The 21005-nt window shown below is 34.3% G+C and overlaps 1 protein-coding gene across 2 annotated transcripts in view; it reads right to left on the minus strand.

Annotated features, from left to right (window-relative positions):
* FAM120C (family with sequence similarity 120 member C) overlaps positions 1–21005 on the minus strand; it is a 97525-nt gene that overhangs the window by 21393 nt on the left and 55127 nt on the right. For both annotated transcript variants that reach the window (XM_031671122.2, XM_031671126.2), the window contains exon 10: positions 18914–19163. In XM_031671122.2, coding sequence (XP_031526982.1) covers positions 18914–19163 — 250 coding nt within the window. The remainder of the gene's footprint in view (positions 1–18913; positions 19164–21005) is intronic.

Here is a 21005-nt window from a genome sequence, read left to right on the forward strand (position 1 = left end):
TTGCTGGGTTGTACAGCGGTTTTTTAAGAAACTGCCAAATTGTTTTCCAAAGTGGCTGTACCATTTTACATTTCCAACACTAATGTATGAATGATCCAGTTTCTCTGTGTTTTCCCCAGCATGTGGTATTATCATTATTTCTGATAGGTATGTAATACTATCTCATTGTAGTTTTAATTTGCATTTCCCTAATGGCTAACAACACTGAACATCTTTTCATGTGTTTATTTGCCATTGTGTATCCTCTTCAGCGAAATGTCTGTTCATGTATTTTGACATTTTCTAATTAAATTACTATTATTATTTTTAACTGTTGAGTTTTGAGAGCTCTTTATATATTCTAGATACTAGTCCTTTGTTAAATATGCGGTTTGCAAATATCTTCTCCTGGTTTGCAGCTTGTCTTTTCATCCTCCCCACATGGAATTCAATCAGCAAAAGTTTTAAATTTTGATGAGGTCCAATTTATCCATTTTTCCTTCTTGGATCACGCTTTTGGTGAGAAATCTTATAAACTCTTTGCCTAGCTCTAGATCCTGAAAAAATTCTATTTTTTCTAAAACTTGTATAATTTTATATTTATATTTAAGTCTATGATCCATTTTGAGTTAATTTTTGTATAAGGTGTGAGGTTTAGGTCGAAGTGTCGTTTGTGTTTGTTTGTCTTATGGGTGTCCAATTGTTCCAGCTCCATTTGTTTAAAAGGCTATCCTTTCTCCACTGAATTCTTTATGCACCTTTGTCAAAAATCAGTTGAACATATTTGTGTGGTTCTATTTCTAGGTTCTCTATTTTTCCCTTGACCTATGTGTTTATCCCTTAACAAATACCCCCACTGTCTTGGTTACCTTAGCTACATACTGTGCCTAAATATTGAGTAGAGTGATTCCTATACTTTTTTCTTTTTCTGCAAGACTGTTTTAGCTATAAGGGCCTGTGCCTTTCTATATAAACTTTAGAATAATTTCATGTATGTCCACAAAAAACCTTGCGTCAAGCCCACAGGAATTGTATTAAATCCACAGATCAATTTGAAGAGAAGTGACAGCTTTACAATGGTAAGTCCATGAACTTTTCTTCTTTGATTTCTTTCATCACCATATAGCATAATGATTTTTGGGCTGATTCATGCTTTGGCATGCATCAGTAGCTGGATTTTATTGCTGAGGAGTATTTTATTGACGGACATACCACACGTTTGTCCATCTACCAGTTAATTTGAGTTATTTCCACTTTTTGACCAATATGAACAATATTTCTATGAACAGTCATGTGCAAGTCTCTGTGTGGACACATCTTTTCAATGCCCTTAGGTACATACAGAAGAGTAACATAAATGAGTCATATGATAAAGTTATGTTTAACCTTTTAAGAAGATGCCAAATTAATCTCCAAAGTAGCTGTACCACTTTAAGTTCCCACCAGCAACGTATTAAGAAATCCCAGTTCTCCACAGCCAGACCTACATTTGTCCTTGTCTGTCTTTTTTATTATAATCATTCTAGCTGAGTGAAGTGGTGCTTCACTGTGGTTTAGATTTGTATTTCCCCAATGATTACTGAAGTTGAGTCTTTTCATGTGTTTATTTCCAATCCTGTATCTTCTCTGGTGAAATGTCTATTCACATCTTTAACTCATTTTTAGATTGATTTTTCTTTTATAAGTTGTGAGAGTTCTTTATATATTCTAAGCCCTTTATCAGATATATGATTTGTAACATTTTTCCAGTCTGTGGCTTGCCTTTTCAGTTTTTTAATGGTGCTTTTGAAGTGTAAAAGTTTTGTATTTTGATGAAATCTATTTTTTAGTGGATTATGCTTTGGTTAATGTATCTAAGAAATCTTCACTTAACTCCAAGTTACAAAAAATTTCTCCTGTATAAAAATGATCCATTTTCCGTAATTTTTGTGTATAGTATAAAGGATCTAAATTCATCATTTTTATCAGGTCAGTTGACAATGTGGCTTGAGTCTTCCACATTTTTGCTGACTTTCTGTCTAGTTGTTCTAGCCATTATTGGGAGTAGGGTATGAAGTCTTCGACTATTATTGTTGAAGCTTCTATTTCATTCTCAAATTCTACCAGTTTTTGCTTCATATCTTTAGGGGCATTGTCATTATGAGTACATATTTATAATTGCTATATCTTCCTAATGAATTTGACCCTTCTATCACTACAAAATCTTACTTGTCTATAGTAACATCACTTGTCTTTTTTTTTCTTTTTTTTTAACATTTTTATTGATTCATAATCATTTTACAATGTTGTGTCAAATTCCAGTGTTCAGCACAATTTTTCAGTCATTCATGGACATATACACACTCATTGTCACATTTTTTTCTCTGTGATTTATCATAACATTTTGTGTATATTTCCCTGTGCTATACAGTGTAATCTTGTTTATCTATTCTACAATTTTGAAATCCCAGTCTATCCCTTCCCACCCTCTACCCCCCTGGTAACCACAAGTCTGTGTTCTCTGTCCATGAGTCTATTTCTGTCCTGTATTTATGCTTTGTTTTTGTTTGTTTGTTTTTGTTTTTTAGATTCCACATATGAGCGATCTCATATGGTATTTTTCTTTCTCTTTCTGGCTTACTTCACTTAGAATGACATTCTCTAGGAGCATCCATGTTGCTGCAAATGGCGTTATGTTGTTGGTTTTTATGGCTGAGTAGTATTCCATTGTATAAATATACCACATCTTCTTTATCCAGTCACCTGTTGATGGACATTTAGGCTGTTTCCATGTTTTGGCTATTGTAACATCACTTGTCTTGAAGTCTACTTTGTCTGGTATTAGTATAGCTATTGCAATTATCATATGGATATTTTTCTATTCTTTTTCTTTCAACCTATTTGTGTCTTTGAATATAAAAAATATATTTTCCTTTAGATAGTTCATACTTTTTATCCAATCTCACAATCTCTGCCTTTTTATTGGAATGTTCAGTCCATTTACATCTGATGTAGTTGTTGATATGTTTAGATTAATAGGCTGCCTTCTACTGTGTTAAACAGATATTCTCTAGTGTAGCATTTTAATTTTTTCTTTTTTTTTTACTACATTTTTTTGTTATTTTCACAGTGGTTGCTGTTTGGATTATGAAATATACCTTAACTGACTCATTATATCAAATTAATACTAAAAAATTCCAGTAGGAGGTAGAAACATTGCTCCAATATACTTCTCTTCTTTCCTCCCTCCATTGTTTTATTGTCATGTATATTATACCTTTATTCTAAAACCAATACACAATTTTATAATTATTGATTTATGCAGTTGTCTTTTAAACCAGTCAAGTGACTAAATGAGAAAAATATATTTATACCACTTTTTATATTTATCTGTGTAATTACCTTTCCAGGTGGTTACTCTTTATTCATTTAGTGTTATTTCCTTTAAGTACAAAGGACATCATTTAATACTTCTTGTAAGGCAACTTGGTAGCCATATATTCTCTTAATCTTTGGTTATTGGGTAGTCTATTTCAATTTCCTTTCTACTTTATAGCTTTATTGAGATAAAATTATTATACCATACAATTCATGTATTAGAAGTATATAATTTTATATTTTTAGTATATTCACAGGGCTGTGAAACCATCACCACTATATAATTCCAGAACATTTAAATCACCCCAAAAAGAGACCTCATATCCATTAGCAATCACTGTACATTTGCCCCTCCCCCAGATCCCTGGCATCTATAGATTTGCCTATTCTGAACATTTCATACAAATAGAACTATATATGTCTTTTTGTGACTGTTGTCTTTCACTTTGCCTAATGTTTTTTTAAGGTTCATCCATAAATGTAGCATAATCAATAGCTAATTCTTTTATATAGCTGAATAATATTCTATTGTATGAATATACCACATTTTGTTTAATCCATTTATCAGTTGATAGACATTTGAGTTGTTTCTACTTTTTGGATATTATGAATGATGCTATATTAATATTCATGAACATGTTTTTGTGTGGATACGTGTCTTCACTTTATGTTCTTACCAGCAGTGTTCTAATTTCTCTACATCCTCACAACACTTGTGGTCTGTCTTTTTGATTACAGCCACCCTAATGGGTATAAACTGGGATCTCAATGTGTTTTTGATTGGCATTTCCCTAAATATTAGTGATGTTAGTATCTTTTCATATGCTTATTGGTCATTTACATATATTCTTTGGAGAAATATTGAATTTTTTTGCCCATTGTGAAAATTAAATTATTTCTCCTTTATTGTTGAGTTGTAAGATTTCTTTATACATTCTAGATACTAGACCCATATCAGATATACAACTTGCAAATATTTTCTCCCATTCTGTGAGTTATAGTCTCCCTTTCTTCATGGTGTTGTCTCCAGCACACAAGCTTTTAGTTTTGATCAAGTCCAATTTATATATTTTCCTTTTTGTCACTCATGCTCTTGGCATTATACCTAAGAAACTATTGCTTAACTGAGATCATGAAGATTTACACATCTGATAAAGGTTTTATAATCTGAGCTCTTAAACTTAGGTCTATGACACATTTTGAGTTAATTTTTGTGTATCATATGAGATAGAGGTCCAACTTCACTCTTTTGCATGTGGATATCCAATTATCGCAGAACTATTTGTTGAAAAGACTATCTTTCTCCATTAAAGTGTCTTGGTATCCTTGCCAAAAATCAATTGATCATAAATGGAAGGGTTTATTTCTGGGCACTCAACTATACTCTGTTCATTTATATGCCTATCCTTATGCCAGTACACCGTCTTGATTACTTTGTAGTAAATCTCAAAATTGAGAAGTGCAAACCTACAACTTTGTTTTTTTTCCAAGATTGTTTTGGCTACTCTGAGCCTGTTGCATTTACATATTAATTTTAGTGTCAGCTTGTTAATTCTGCAAAGAAGCCATCTGGGATTTTGGATTACTCTGACTGTGTAGATCAAACTTGGGGACTATTGCCATCTTAACAACCTTTCTTGTATATAAACAAGAGATGTCTTTCCATTTATTTAAATCTTCTTTAACTGTGGTTTTCAATTGACAAGTTTTGTACCTCTTTTGTCAAATTTATACCAAGTATTTCAGTATTTTTGATGTTATTATAAAAGGAGTTGTTTTTTTTAATTTTCTTTTTGGAATATTGATTACTAGTGTATTAAAATACAATTGATATTTGTATATGATCTTATATCCTGTGACTCTGTAGAATTAATTTATTGCTTCTAATCACCTATTTGTTGTCATTGCACTTTAAAAAAATGTGGTAAAATACACGTAACAGAAAATTTTTCATCTTAACCATTTGTAAGTGTACAGTTCAGTGATATTAAAAACATTCATATCATGCAACCATTGCTATCACCATCCTGATAACTCTTTTCATCTTGTTAAACTGAAACTCTATACCTATTAAACAATAACTACCTATTATTCCCTCCCCCTAACTCTGGCAACTAGTATTATAATTTCTGTCTTTATGATTTTGACTACTCTAAGTACCTCATATAAGTGGAATCATATAGTATTTGTCTTTTGTGACAGGATTATTTCACTTAACATAATGTCCTCAAGGTTCATCCATGTTGTAGTATATACATTTTCTCATTTTAAAGGCTAAATAATATTCCACTGTATGTATATACCACATTTGTGTATCTATTCATCAGTTGATGGACACTTGGGTTGCTTCCACATTTTAGCTACTGTGACTAATGCTACTATGAACATGGATATACACATATTCCTTCAAGACCCTGCTTTCAATTATTTTAGCTATATACCCAGAAGTAAAATTACTGAATCATATGGAAATTCTATTTTTTTTCTTGAGGAATCACTATACTGTTTTCCAGAGTGGCTGTACCATTTTATATCCCCACTAACAGTGCACAAGGGTTCTAATTTCTCCACATCCTTGTTATTTTCTATTTTTTTTCAGATTTACCATCCTAGTGGGTATGAAGTAGTATCTTATGGCAGTTTTGACTTGCATTTCCCTAATGATTAGTGATGTTGAGCATATTTTCATATGATTATTTGCCATTCATATATCTTCTTTAGAGAATTTCAAGTCCTTTGCCGACTTTTGAATTGGTTTTTTTTTTCCTTGTTGAGTTTCAAAGTTCTCTATATATTCAGGATATTAATCCATTATCAGATATATGATTTGCTGATATTTTCTCCCATTCTGAGTTGTATTTTTACTTTGTGGATAGTGTCTTTCATAAATAACTTCTAAAAATTTTCATGAAGTCCACTTTGTTTATTTTTTCTTTTGTTACCTGTGCCTTTGGTGTCATATTTGAGAAATCATTGCCAAATCCAATGCTGTGAAGCTTTTATTGTATGTTTTCTCCTAAGAATTTTATTGTTTTAAGTCTTACATTTAGATCCTTGATCCATTTTGAGTTAAATTTTGTATATGGTGTTAGGTGAGAGTCCAACTTCATTCCTTTGCATGTGGATATCCAGTTTTCCTAGAGCCATTTGTTGAAAAGATTGTCCTGTCCCCATTAAATGGTCTTGGTACCCTTGTCAAAAATCATTTGACCATATATGTGAAGATTTATTTCTGGATTCTCTATTCTAGTCCATTGGTCTATATATTTCTTCTTGTAAATAGCACACTGCTTTGATTACTGCAGCTTTTTAGTAAGTTTTGAAACCAAAAGTATGAATCTTCCAGTTTTGTTTTTCTTTTTCAAGATTGTTTTGGTTATTTGCGGTCCCTTGAAATTCCATATGAATTTTAGGATAGGTTTTTCTAATTTTGCCAAAAACATCATTGGGATTTTGAGAAGGATTTCACTGAATCTGTAGATTGCTTTAGGTAGCATTGACATTTTAACTATACTAAGTTTTCTAATTCATGAGGATGTGATGTGTTTCCATTTATTTGTCTTTAATTTCTTTAGCGACATTTTGTAGTTTTCATTATACAAGTCTTTCACTTCCTTGGTGAAGTTAATTACTAAATATTTTATTCTTTTTGATGCTACTATTAATGGAATTTTTTATAATTGTCCATTGTTTCCATATACAAAACCAACTGATTTTTGTGTGTTAACTCTATATCCTGCTACTTCACTGAATTCATTTATTAGTTCTAACGATTTTCCTGAGTCTTTAGGGTTTTATACACATAAGATTATATCTTTTATTCCCTTGTTGATCTTCTGCATAGCTGTCGCATCCAGTTTTGAAAGTGGGGTATTAAAGTCTCTGATTATTATTGTTTAACTGTCTATTTCTCTATTCATTTCTGTCAGTTTTCACTTCATGTGTTTTCAGGCCCTTTTGTTAAATGCATATATTTATCACTGTTATACGTCCCTGAGGAATAGATGCTTTTAGCATCATCAAATGTCTCTTGTCTTTAGTGTTATCTTACTGTCTTAATGTTTATTTTGTCTGGTTATTAGTATAGGCACTCCAGCAATCTTACGGTTGTTGTTTGTATCTGTATCTTTTTTCATCCTTTTACTCTCAACTTATTCATATCTTTGAATCTAAGTGTATCTCTGGCAGATAGCATATAGTTGGGTTTTGTTTTCTTATTTAATCTGGCAATCTATGCCTTTTAATTGGATTTTTAATCCTCTCAAACTTAATGTTATTATTGATATGGTAGATTTGAATCTCAATTTTGCTGTTTATATGTCTCATGTGTTATTTGTTACTCTACTCCTTTTTTATTTTCTTCTTTCTTTTAAGTAGACATTTTCTAGCACATTTTAATTCCTTTCATAATTTTTAAATTATATTTTTGAATTATTTTCTCTAGGGTTTATAATATACATCTTACCAGTATCTACCTCAGACACATCAAAATTTTATTCTTATATAGCTCTATTTTCTCCTCCTCTTTTTTGTGGTATTATTGCTATACATGTTATGTCTACCCAAACCCAAGAATACATTGCTATAATTATTACCTTATATAATCTTACTTCTTTTAAAATGCTGAGAGAAGAAAAGAGAGCAAGTATATATTTATAGTTTTTGTTGTAGTAACCTAATTCTTTCTGGTTCTCTTCTTGTGGATTTAACATGTGGTGTCATTTCCTAACTCCAATACATCTTTGTTCCCATACACCTTTTTGCTGATAGTGTCAAATATATTTCTATATCTTACAGGCTCAATATTACAAATATATTGTTTGATATAATTACTTTTTAAATAAGTTAAGAGAAAAAAAGAAATATGCAATGATTCTCTCTTTTGTAATTACCTACTTAGTTACCTTTACTGGTGTTCTTTGTTTTTTTATATGGATTTGGATTACTGCCTGTTGTCCCTTGCTTTTCACCTATAGAACCTCCTTTAGTATTTCTTATAAGGCAAGTCTACTCGCAACAATTCTCTCAATTTTTCTTTGTCTTTGAATGTCTTCATTTTACCTTCATTTTTGAAATATCTTTTTACTGGATATAAGGTTGGAAATTGAGAGTTTCCTATTTCATCATGTTGAATTTTGTTGTCCCACTCCATTGTTTCTGATGAGAATCTAATCTTTGTGGTTCCCTTGCAGGTGATGAGTCATTTTTTTTCTTACAGCTTTCAAGATGCTCTTTGTCTTTGGCTTTTATCATTTTGACTATGATATGTCTGGTGTAGTTTTTTGTTGTTGTTGTTTACTCTACTTGGAGTCCTTTGAGCTTCTTGGATGTATGGATTAATGGTTTTAATCAAATTTGAGAAGTTTTTGGCCATTATTATTTTTATTTTTTTCTATCCCTTTTGCTCTTTCCTCCCCATCTGGTGGTCCCACTACATGTATGTTGGTGTACTTAATGGTGTCACTCATTTCTCTGAGGCTCTGCTCAGTTTTCTTTATTCTTTTGTCCCTCTGCTCTTCACATCACATGATCTCTATTAATCTGTCTTCAAGTTTGATGCTTCTTTCTCCTGCCAAGTCTACTGTCAATCTTCTCTAGTAAATTTTTCATTTTGGTGTATTGTGCTTTTCAACTGTAGAATATCCACTTGGCTCTTTTTAAAACTCTCTATTGTTATTCTCTATTGGAGGAGACACTGCCGTCATGTCTTCCTTTAATTATTTATGTATGGTTTCATTTAGTTCTTTGAACATTTTAAAAATACCTGCTTTGAAGTCTTTGTCTGCTAAGTCTACCATCTAGGTGCCTTCAAAAGTCTGCTTTATTTACTGTGTATGGGTTGCACTTTCATGTTACTCAGAGTGTAGTGGAAGTTTTTGTTAAAGCTGGATATTTTAGATAATGTGGTCTGACAATACTTCATACTGACTCTACCTTCCAGCCCAAGGCTGGTTGATGTTCTTTGCTTGGAGGTTCTGGTATTGAATTATTTAGTGACTTGGCTTCACTAATTCTGTGGTTTATTTCTTAAAAAGTGTGCAGCCTCTGATGCCTTTACTGAGAACTTTCCCTCTCGTTTTTATCTTTAGCCTGGGAACATAGATGTCATCCCTGGGTCATAAGCCACAAATTGGTCAAAGATCATGCTTAAGTCCTCTTAGTTAAATGTTTATCTTTCACCACTGAAATATGTGTGGAGTAAGGCTGCTATCATAGTTGAGGGAGATTACACTTTTTTTTTGCCTCATATTCAGCAAGGGAGTAGCAATTTGTAGGTTCCTTCTCTGATCATTGTTTCACTGTTGAGAAGGCATAGATTTGGGTATTCAGTCTTCCAGTCTAGCAGTAATGAGTTTGATTCTAGTTTTAAGCCTAGCTTCCTAGAAGTTACTGCTGGGTCAAAGGCAGTGTTTCATTCCTTTATGCCAGTGAGGTATCTGCTCTGTATTAACGGGTCTTTGTGTGGTTTGGGGAATGCCTTGAAGTCTGTCCGCCCCACGTTCTGTTCCAGTTGCTCCTGAGTGAGTCCCATCTAGTGCATGCACACATCCTTCCTGATCCCCAGAGTTGACTGTGATTCAAGGAGGGCTCTTCTTGGCTGATTCTTTACCTGGTTCTCTCTATAAAACTTATGCTATTTTACTTGTTTCATAGAGCTACTTGCCTTCTTTTAACTCCTCACCATCAAGATCCCTATTGTTCTTGGTATGTTCTTAGGCAAGGAATTCTCCATGCTCTGTTCTATAAAAAGAAAGTCACTTGAGGCAGAGGTATGGAGCTTCTCTTTCTTATGGCCTGCAAGTTCCCCTGAGAAGGACTCCTAGTCATTGCACTAGAGCTGGGCTGCTTTTCCCAGAGTGACAAGTGACATCCTGCTCTATAAATGGGTACTGAGGACTGGGGTAGGGATTGGCAGCCCCTAGTCTTTTTGGCTTGACACTCCCAGTGTGGAAACTCCTTCTGACACATGAGCTGGGTGGGAATAACTGGGGCCCCAAGGACTGTTGGCATGCTGCTCTGGATTAGAGCTTCTGTCCTGAGTAGAGGCTGGGTATGTGATCCTCTTTACCACACCTACCTGAAAACAGGACTGGGGTTGATAAGAATTGGCAGTATTCCCCTTCCACGGTGAAACCATAACCCAAGAATGAGAGCTGGGAGGAGGAGCCCCTGTCTTCCTGGCTATATATGCCTGAGGGTTAAATGATTAAAAAAAATAATTTTCACCAGTCAAGCTGTGATGTTGCTCAGGACAGGGTTTGCTCACCTCCATACTCTGAAAGTCCCACCCCTTGTCTTCCTTTTTGTTTTTCTTGTGGTAAAAGATACATAATATTTACTACTTTAATAATTTGTAAATAAATGTACAGTTCAGCAGCATTAAGTATATTCACATTATTGTGCACCATCACCACTATCCATCTCCAGCACTTTTTCTTCTTCCCAACTTGAATCTTGTACCTATTAAATACTAACTTCCCATTCACCCCCTCCCCTCAGCTCCTGGAGATCGCTGCTTTACTTTCTGTCCCCATATTTGATCACTCTAGATATCTCTAATAAGTAGAATCATACAGTGTTTGTCTTTTTGTCACTGGCGTACTTCACTTGGTATATCTTCACAGGTCAGCCATGTTGTAGCATGTGTCAGAATTTTCTCCCTTTTTAAGGCTGAATAATATTCTATTGTATGTATATACCATCTCTTGTTCATCAGTTCATCCATGAATGGAAACTGGTTGCTTTTACCTTTTGGCTATTGTTAATTTTCTGGTTCCTTTTCATGTAATAAGTTGCTTTTCTGTTGCTTCTTTTAAGATTGTCTCTCTCTTTTAACAGTGTCTAAGTGTGGATCTCTGAGGTTACACTACATGGAAATTTTAATCTTAGATGTGTAGATTTAGGTTTTTCATCAAATTTGGGAAGTTTCCAATTCTTATTTCTTCATATATTTTTTTCTAACCATTCTCACTTTCTTCTGTGTCATCTATTATGAATATGTTGGTATGCCTGATGTTGTCCTACAGGTTTCTTAGTCTCTTTTCATTTTTATTCATTAATTTTACCTCTGTTCTCCAGACTGGATAATTTCTATTGATGTACCTTCAAATTCACTAATTTTTTTCTTCTCTCAGTTCAAAGCTGCTATGGAGCTGAAGTTAATTTTTTCATTTCAATGAATGTACTTTTCAACTCCAGAATATATATTTGGTTTCATTTTGTAATTTCTATCTCCTTTTTTTTTTGAAGTATAATTGGTTTATACTATTATATTAGTGTCAGGTATACAGGATAGTGGTTCAGTATTCTTATAGATCTTACTCCATTAAGAGTTGTTACAAAATGATGAGTATAATTCCCTGTGCTGTACAATAGATCCTTATTGCTTATCTGTTTTATATATAGTAGTTTGTATCTCTTAACCGCAGAACCGTATCTTAACCCTCACCCCTCCCTCCTCTGGTAACTACTAGCTTGTTTTCTACACCTGTGAAAATGTTGCTGATTTGCTATATGCAGTCATTTGTGTTACTTTTTAGATTCCACAAATAAGTGATACCATACAGTAATTTGTCTTTATCTGATTTATTTCACTATGCATAATATTCTCTAGGTCTATCCACAATGCTGCAAATGGAAGAACTTCACTCTTTTTATGGCTGAGTAATACTCCATTGTATATAAAAACTACATATTCTTTATCCATTAATTTGTTGATGGACACTCAGGTTGCCATTTTAATGATAACATGTCTGGTGTGGGTATGTTTGGGTTCACATTGTTGGAGAACCTCTGTGTTTCCTGTATGTAGATATCTGCTTCCTTCTTCAGGTTTGAGAAGTTTTCAGCCATAATCTCATCAAATATATTTTCAATATCCTTACCTCTCTTTTCTCCTTCCGGGACTCCTATAATGCAAATGTTAGTATGCTTAATATTATCTCAGAGATCTCAAACTGTTCTCATTTTTTAAAATTTGTTTTTCTGTTTGCTGTTCTGATTGGATAATTTCCATTACTCTATCTTCCAGATCATTTAAGTGTTCTTCTGAATCACATGGTCTGCTATTCATTCTTTCTAGTGTGTTTTTTTATTTCAGTTACTGAATTCTTCACTTCTGACTGGGTCTTTCATATTTCTGAGCTCCTTGTTAAAATTCTCAGTGTGTTCATCTATTCTTTTCTCTAATTCAGTTAACATTCTTACTACTAATGCTTTGAATTCTTTATCTAGTTAATTGTTTATTTCTTTTCATTATTTATGTTTCAAGGGTTTCCTCTTGCTGTTTCAATTGAGACCAGTTCCTCTGCCTTTTCATTTTGCTTAAATTTCTCTGCCTCTATGAAATTAGGTGAAACAGTTACCTACTGCAGTCTTGAAAGGGTGCTCTCATGTGGTATCATCCCTATGTGACCAATGCCTTTGGTTGGAGAGCTAGATTTGACATGGATGCAAATCATGTATTTCCTCAGGGTGCTGGCAACTATCATCTTGGTAGGCGGTGGGGCTGGAGATGAAGGTGTGACGTAGGATCTCTGCTCAGGGCAGGGGGACAGGTTCAAAGTTGTTGGAGCAGAAGCATTTAGGATCGGGCCAAACTGGCTCTGTTCTCTTTAAGTGTATGCTTTCACACCTCCCTGCACTGAGACTCTTACCCCAGAGGCGGGGAGTGCTAAAGTGAGCGAGGCTGTGTGGGCTCTGGACTTACTTCAGACACAGACAGAGGTCTGAGCTGTCTTCAATGCACTGCCACTGCACTGCTCTGCTGAGATGCAACCTCAGGTCCAAGTCCCCTTTGACCCTCACAGCCCATCACTGCCCCCATCCCCTGCTGCCCCTGCCCTATTGTGGAGCCACACTGCAGGGCAGGAAGAGGGCCTGCATTGATTCTTGGTGCATATCAGGGTAACTCACAAAAGGCTTTCAGCTGATTTCTCAACATAAAAACTGCTGGCCAGAAGAGAGTGGCAAGATATATTCAAAATCCTGAATAAGAAAAAGCTGCAACCTATGATGCTCTCTTCGGCAAGACTGTCCTTTAGAGTAGAAAAACAGATAAAGTTTGAGACAAGCAAAAACCTGAAGAAGAATTCAGCAATATTAAATCCATACTAAAAGAAATATTGAAAGGTCTACTATAAATAGAAAACAAACAGGAAGCTATAGAAAGCAGAAAACCATAATTGGAAATACGATAACTGCAGTAAATTGCAAGAGAATAAACATGAAAATGTAAAAAAAAAAGAATATCAAAATCATAAAATGTGGGAGATGGAAGCAATAAAATATAGATTTTTTTCTCTCTTCTTTTTCCTTCATTCTTTTTAGAATGTGTTTCAGCCTACATGACTATCAATCTAAAGCAACAGATATACTAATGGGTTAAGATACTTGAAAAACAGGGTAACCACAAACCAAAAGTATACAATAGAGTCACAAAAACAAAAAGAAACCAAGCTAATACAAAAGAGAATTTTCAAACCACACACAAAAAAAAGGAAAAGAAAGGATCAAAGAAGAAATACCAAATCAACTGGTAAACAAAGTTCAAAATGGGAATAAACACATCTATCAATAATTACTATAAATGTTAATGGACTAAATGCTCCAATCAAAAGACATAGAGTGGCAGATTGGATAATAAAACAAAAGCCTACAACATGCTGCCTTCAGGAGACCTACTTCAGAGTAAAGGACACACATAGACTGAAAGTGAGAGGATGGAAAAAGATATTTCATGCAAATGGAAATGACAGGAAAGAAGGAGTAGCAATTCTCATAGCAGACAAAATAGACTTTAAAACAAGGGCCATAAAGAGAGATAAAGGACACTATATAATGATCAAAGGAGCAGTACAAGATGAAGGTATTACACTCAATTACATATATGCACCCAATATAGGACCACCTAAATATACAAAACAAGTACTAACAGACATACAGGGAGAAATTGTTGGGAATACAATAAAGGTAGGAGGCTTTAACACTTCACTAACATCACTGGACAAGTCTTTCAGACAGAAAAATCAATAAGGCAATGGAAATACTAAATGACACAATAGAACGGTTGGACTTGGTTGGTATTTTTAGGACATTATATGCCCTAAAAACAGAATATACATTCTTTTCAAGTGCTCATGGAACATTCTCTAAGATAGACCGCATACTTGGGCACAAAAGAAGCCTTCACAAATTTAAGACGATAGAAATTATTTCAAGCATCTTTTCTGACCACAATGCCATGAAACTAGAAATCAACCACTTAAAAACAAAGTGGAAAAAAACAACAGCATGGAGATTAAACAACATGCTACTAAAAAACCAATGGGTCAATGATGAAATCAAAGAAGAAATTAATGAATACCTTGAGACAAATGACAATGAAAATACAACTACACAAAATCTATGGAATGTAACAAAAGCAGTCATAAGAGGGAAGTTCATAGTGATATGGGCCTTCCTCAAAAAAGAACAATCTCAAATAAACAACCTAATCCAGCACCTAATAGAATCAGAAAAAGAAGAACAAACAAAACCTAAAGTCAGCAGAAGAAACGAAATAATAAAGATCAGGCAGGAAATAAATAAAACAGAGATTATAAAAACAACAGAAAAATCAATCAAACCAGGAGCTGATTTTTTGAAAGAGTAAACAAAATTGACAAACTTCTGGCCAGGCTCACCAAGACAAAAAGAGAGAGTACACAAATAAACAAACTAAGAAAAATCGAAAGATTACAACCACCACCACAGAAATACAAAAAATTATGAGAATACTATGAACATTTATGGCAATAAATTGGACAACTTAAGAAGAAATGGATAAGTTTCTAGAAACAGACAGTCCACCAAAACTGAATCAAGATGAAATAGATCATTTGAACAGACAAATCACTAGAAGTAAAATAGAATCAGCAATAAAAAACCTCCCTGAAAACAAAAGTCCAGGACTAGATGGCTTCACTGGGGAATTCTATCAAACATACAAAGAGGAGCTCATAGAAATTCTTCTCAAACTCTTTCAAAAGATTGAAGAGGAGGGAATACCCCCAAACTCATTCTATGAAGCCACCATCACCCTGATACCAAAACCAGACAAAGACACTACCAAAAAAAGAAAGCTATAGGCCAATATCATGGATGAAAATAGATGCAAAAATCCTCAACAAACTACTAGCAAACAGAATCCAACAGCACATAAAAAAGATTATACACCATGATCAAGTTGGACTCATCCCAGGGACACAAGGATGGTTAAACATACAGAAATCAATCAATATGATACATCACATCAACAAGAGAAAGGACAAAAATCACATGATCATCTCAACAGATGCAGAAAAAGCATTTGATAAAATTCAACACCCAATTTGATAAAAAAAAAAAAACCTCTTACCAAAGTGGGTACAGAGGGAACATATCTCAACATAATAAAAGCTATTTATGACAAACCTACAGCCAGCATAATACTCAATAGTGAAAACCTGAAAGCCTTCCTGCTATAATCTGGAACAAGACAAGGATGCCCACTCTCACCACTTCTATTCAATATAGTATTGGAAGTCCTAGCCATAACAATTAGGCAAGAAAAACAAATAAAAGGGATCCAAATTGGAAGAGAAGAAGTAAAATTGTCACTATATGCCAATGACATGATACTATATATAGAGAACCCTAAAGGCTCCACACAAAAACTACTAGAGCTGGTAAGTGAATGTGGCAAGGTAGCTGGATACAATATTAACATACAGAAATCACTTGCATTTCTTAACACCAGCAACAAAATATCAGAAAAGGAAAGTAAAGAAACAATCCCTTTTAAAATTGCTTCCAAAAAATAAAATACTTAGCAATAAATCTGACCAAGGAGGTGAAAGACTTATATATGGAGAACTACAAAACACTGACTAAGGAAATTAAAGATGACTTAAAGACATAGAAAGATATCCCATGTTTTTGGATTGGAAGAATTAATATTGTTAAAATGGCCATACTACCTAAAGCAATCTACAGATTTAATGTGATCCCTATCAAATTACACAGGTCATTTTCCACAGAATTAGAACAAATAATCCTAAAACTTATATGGAATCACAAAAGATCCAGAATTGCCAAAGCAATACTGAAGAAAAAGAAGGAAGCTGGAAGAATAACCCTCCCAGACTTCAGACAATACTACAGAGCCACAGTAATCAGAACAGCATGCTATTGGTACAAAAACAGACATATGGACCAATGGAACAGAATAGAGAGTGCAGATATAGACCCACAAAGTTTTGGTCAATTAATCTTTGACAAAGGAGGCAAGAACATCCAATGGAGTAAAGAAAGTCTCTTCAGCAAATGCTGTTGGGAGAACTGGACAGCTGCATGTAAATCAATGAAGTTAGAATACTCCCTCACACCATACACAAAAATAAACTCAAAATGGCTTCAAGATTTAATAAGACAAGACACTACAAACGTCTTAGAAGAAAACATAGGCAAAACATTATCTGACATACAGCTCAGCAATGTTCTCCTATGGCAATCTACCCAAACAATAAAAATAAAAGCAAAAATAAACAAATGGGACTTAATTAAACTTACAAGCTTTTGTACAGCAAAGGAAATCATAAGCAAAACAAAAAGACAACTACAGAATGGGAGAAAATATTTGCAAAAGATGAGACTGACAAGGGCTTAATTTCCAGATTATATAAACAGCTCGTACAACTTAATAACAAAAAATAACCCAATCCAAAAATGGGCAGAGGATCAAAACAAGCAATTCTCCAGTGAAGACATACAAATGGCAAACAGACATGAAAAAATGCTCAATATCGCTAATTATCACAGAAACGCAAATCAAAATTACAATGAAGTTTCACCTCACACCAGTCAGAATGGCCATCATTCAAAAGTCCACAAACAATAAATGCTGGAGAGGCTGTGGAGAAAAGGAACCCTCATACACTGTTGGTGGGAATGTAGTTTGGTACAGCCGTTATGGAAAACAGGATGGAGATTCCTCAAAATACTAAAAATAGACTTACCATATGATCTAGCAATACTACTCCTGGGCATATATCCAGAGAGAACCTTAATTGTAAAAGATACATGCACCCCAGTGTTCATAGCAACACTATTTACAATAGCCAAGACATGGAAACAACCTAAATGTCCATCCACAGATGACTGGATAAAGAAGTTGTGGTATATTTATACAATAGAATACTACTCAGCCATTAAAAAGAATAAAATAATGCCATTTGGAGCAACATAGGTGGACCTGGAGATCATCATTCTAAGTGGAGTAAGGCAGAAAGAGAAAGAAAAATACTATATGATATCATTTAGTATATGATATCACTTGTATGTGGAATCTAAAAAAAAATGAACTTATTTACAAAACAGAAACAGACTCACAGACATAGAAAACAAACTCATCATTATCATGGGGGAAGGGGGTGGGAAGAGATAAATAGGGGCTTTGAGATTTGCAAATACTAACTAATACATATAAAATACATAAACAACAAGTTTATACTGTATAGTATAGGGAAATATATTCAATATCTTGTAGTAACTTATGGTTAAAAAGAATATGAAAACAAATGTATGTATGTTCCTATATGACTAATGTATTGTGCTGTACACCAGAAATTGACATAATGTTGTAAACTGACTATACTTCAATAAAAATATATTTTAAAAAGTAAAATAAAATAAAATAAAAGGTAGTACTTGAAAGTCACCAGATTGGCAAAAATTAAGAAGTTATGTATGAGAACTGACAGTAATATGAAGAAATAGAAATCTTTATGCATTGTTCATAGGACTATAAATTATAGCAGATATAATTTAGATCAATTTGGCAATATTTGGTGAAAAATCTATATGCATATTTTACAGGATCCTGGAATTCTACTACTGAGTACATACTTTAGATAAACTGACAGAGGAACACAAAGAGACAGAGGCACCTAGGAAGATATTCACTGCAGCACTGTTTACAATATCCAAGAACAGGAAACAAGTATCCATCGATCAACAAATAAAGATATATGGGTAGAATATAATCCAGCAGTCATCAGGAATGAACCACATATGAATATGGATAGATCTGAAAAATAACACTGAGTGAAAAAAGAAATAGAAGGAGATGTACAGCACAATATCTTCCATGTTAAAAAAGGAAAAAGATCTATACATAAAGACATCACTATAGACTGGGCATGGATACGTATATGTCTAAATAAATATATGGAAGACGGCTTGGAAGGATACACATCAAATACCCAAGAGTGGATAACTATGGGTAAAGAGAAGGGAACTGGAGCAGGAACAGCCTGAAGAGGAAAAAAACCAAATATAAAACCCAACATAAAAGAGGGTTCATGCATGGGCTGATTATGACAGAGGATCATAAACTGAGGAAGACTATCATAGCAATCAATTCCAGTGTTTCTGATGTCTAAGGTCAACATGAAACAAAACCGCCCCATCCCCAAACACCATAAAAACATTTGCTTAAGGGAAATACCATGAAAGTAAAAGAGAAATGAACTGCTCACCTCCCTGTCACATGGCTTACCGGAGTACACAGCACATGAGTAGCAGATGCGTGGGGACATTAGCTGGATTTAGCATACTGGGTGTGTCTGACTTCATACAGGCCAGGAAGGCACGCATCCTTCTGTTCTTGTCCTCAACCGCTTTGCCTAGCCAGAGCTTCTTGAGGTTTGGGCAAGTCCATTCCCGAAATGTCAGTGCAGACACCAGCTCAGGGGTTTGAGGTGACTTCCCTTTATAGGCAGACCACTCCTTAAGGATCACTGAAGGAACTAGAAAATAGAAATTGAGGAAAAACAGGCTCTAGAGAATCTCTAAGCATTTCTGCAGCTGGCCACAACTGATACACGCCATCACATTTCAACATCTTTTTCTTTTCTGTCACTGTAATTTTGTATTATTAGCAGTAGTAACAGCAAGAGTAGTATTTATTAGGTGCTTGGTGTGTGTTAAGTACTTTACATATAAATGTAAATCTTACTCCTCATAAGAAACCTGAGAGAGAAGAATTATGACTATATTATCACAAAATGCAGTGCTCATTTTGCAGATTAAAAAAATCAGAGCTCAGTTGTCAGACAGTTCTGCTGTCACACAGTAGTCCCCCCCTTATTCTCAGGGGGTATCCTTGAAAATCCCCAGTGGATGCCTGAAAACATGGACGTACAGCGAATCCCATATATACTATGTTTTTTGATATACATACAGACTTATGATAAAGTTTAATTTATAAATTAGGCACAGTAAGAGATTAACAACAATAACTAATAATAAAATAGAGCAATTATAACAATATATTCTAATAAAAATTATGTGAATGTGGTTTCTCTCTCTCAAAATCTCTTACTGTGCAAATTTAATGCCTTTTCCATTGTAACTGAGCACCTATGTACTGTGTCCATAACTTCTGCAGTTCAAGATGCAACAGTAAAACTAACACAAATTTTTTCCTTCTTCACACTTTCACAGACAGGAGACTCGTTATTACCATAGATCTTTTTGTTCTTATTGTAGATCTTAGCAACCTCAGCACATGATTTTTTTTCTTCCCTTATTAAGTCGAGAACTTTCACCTTTTCACTTAAAGGAAGCACTTTACAGCTTCTCTTTGGCATATTAGAATTGCCAGCATCACTACTCTTGCACTTTGGGGCCATTATTAAATAAAATAAGGTGACTTTAACACAAACAGTGTGATACTGTGACAGTTGATCTGATAACCAATATGGCTATGAAGTGACTAATAGGCAGGATACTCTGAACAAAGGGATAATTCACATCCTGGGTGAGAGGGAGCAGGACAATGTGAGATTTCATCACTCTATTCAGAATAGTGTGCAATCTAAAACTTATGTCATCTTTCTTCTGGAATTTTTCATTTAATATTTTTGGATCATGGTTGACCTCAGGTAACTGAAACCATGGAAAGTGAAATTAAGGATAAGGGAAGACTACTGTACTTTGAAACTCATTTCTTAAGTAGATGTACCAGGTTAGGCAAGGAAAGAAGCAAGGAAGAATTTCATGAATACCTGGCTTCGTAACAGACTATAGGACATCCCTAAAGACTTAAAAGAATTTCACAAAATTCTCAAAAAACCAACATCTTTTAGATTTATAAAGGTGTAACAGACAAGGAGAATATGGCTTCTGTCTACTTCTAGTACACCTCAGACTGCTAAACTATGGCTTCTTTTAATTAAGACATTAGCATCTATTTAGTTACCCTGGAAGTCATCCCGGAGTCCTTACTGTCTTTCACTTCCTACATCAGGTTATCTCCAAGGTCCTGCTGATTCTACTATCTTATCATCCCTTATGTCTGTTCTCTTTTCTTCATCACAACAAATATTGTCAAGGTTTAGATCTTATCATCTTTCACCTGGCAAGAGTCTTCAGACTGTTGTCCCTGCCTTCGTCCTGTCCGTGCCACCCTAATATCCATGCTCTACAACCACTGGAGTGCTTTTTTAAAAAGGCCCTTTTATTTTAAATAACTATAGATTCACAGGGAATTGAAAAGACAGTAGACAGACGTCCTATGTGTCCTTTACCAGGTTTCTCTCAATGGTTATATCTAAAATAATTATAGTATAGTATCAATGTTAGGAAAT

This window comes from Vicugna pacos, chromosome X, assembly GCF_048564905.1.
Source record: "Vicugna pacos chromosome X, VicPac4, whole genome shotgun sequence".
Taxonomy (NCBI): Eukaryota; Metazoa; Chordata; class Mammalia; order Artiodactyla; family Camelidae; genus Vicugna; species Vicugna pacos.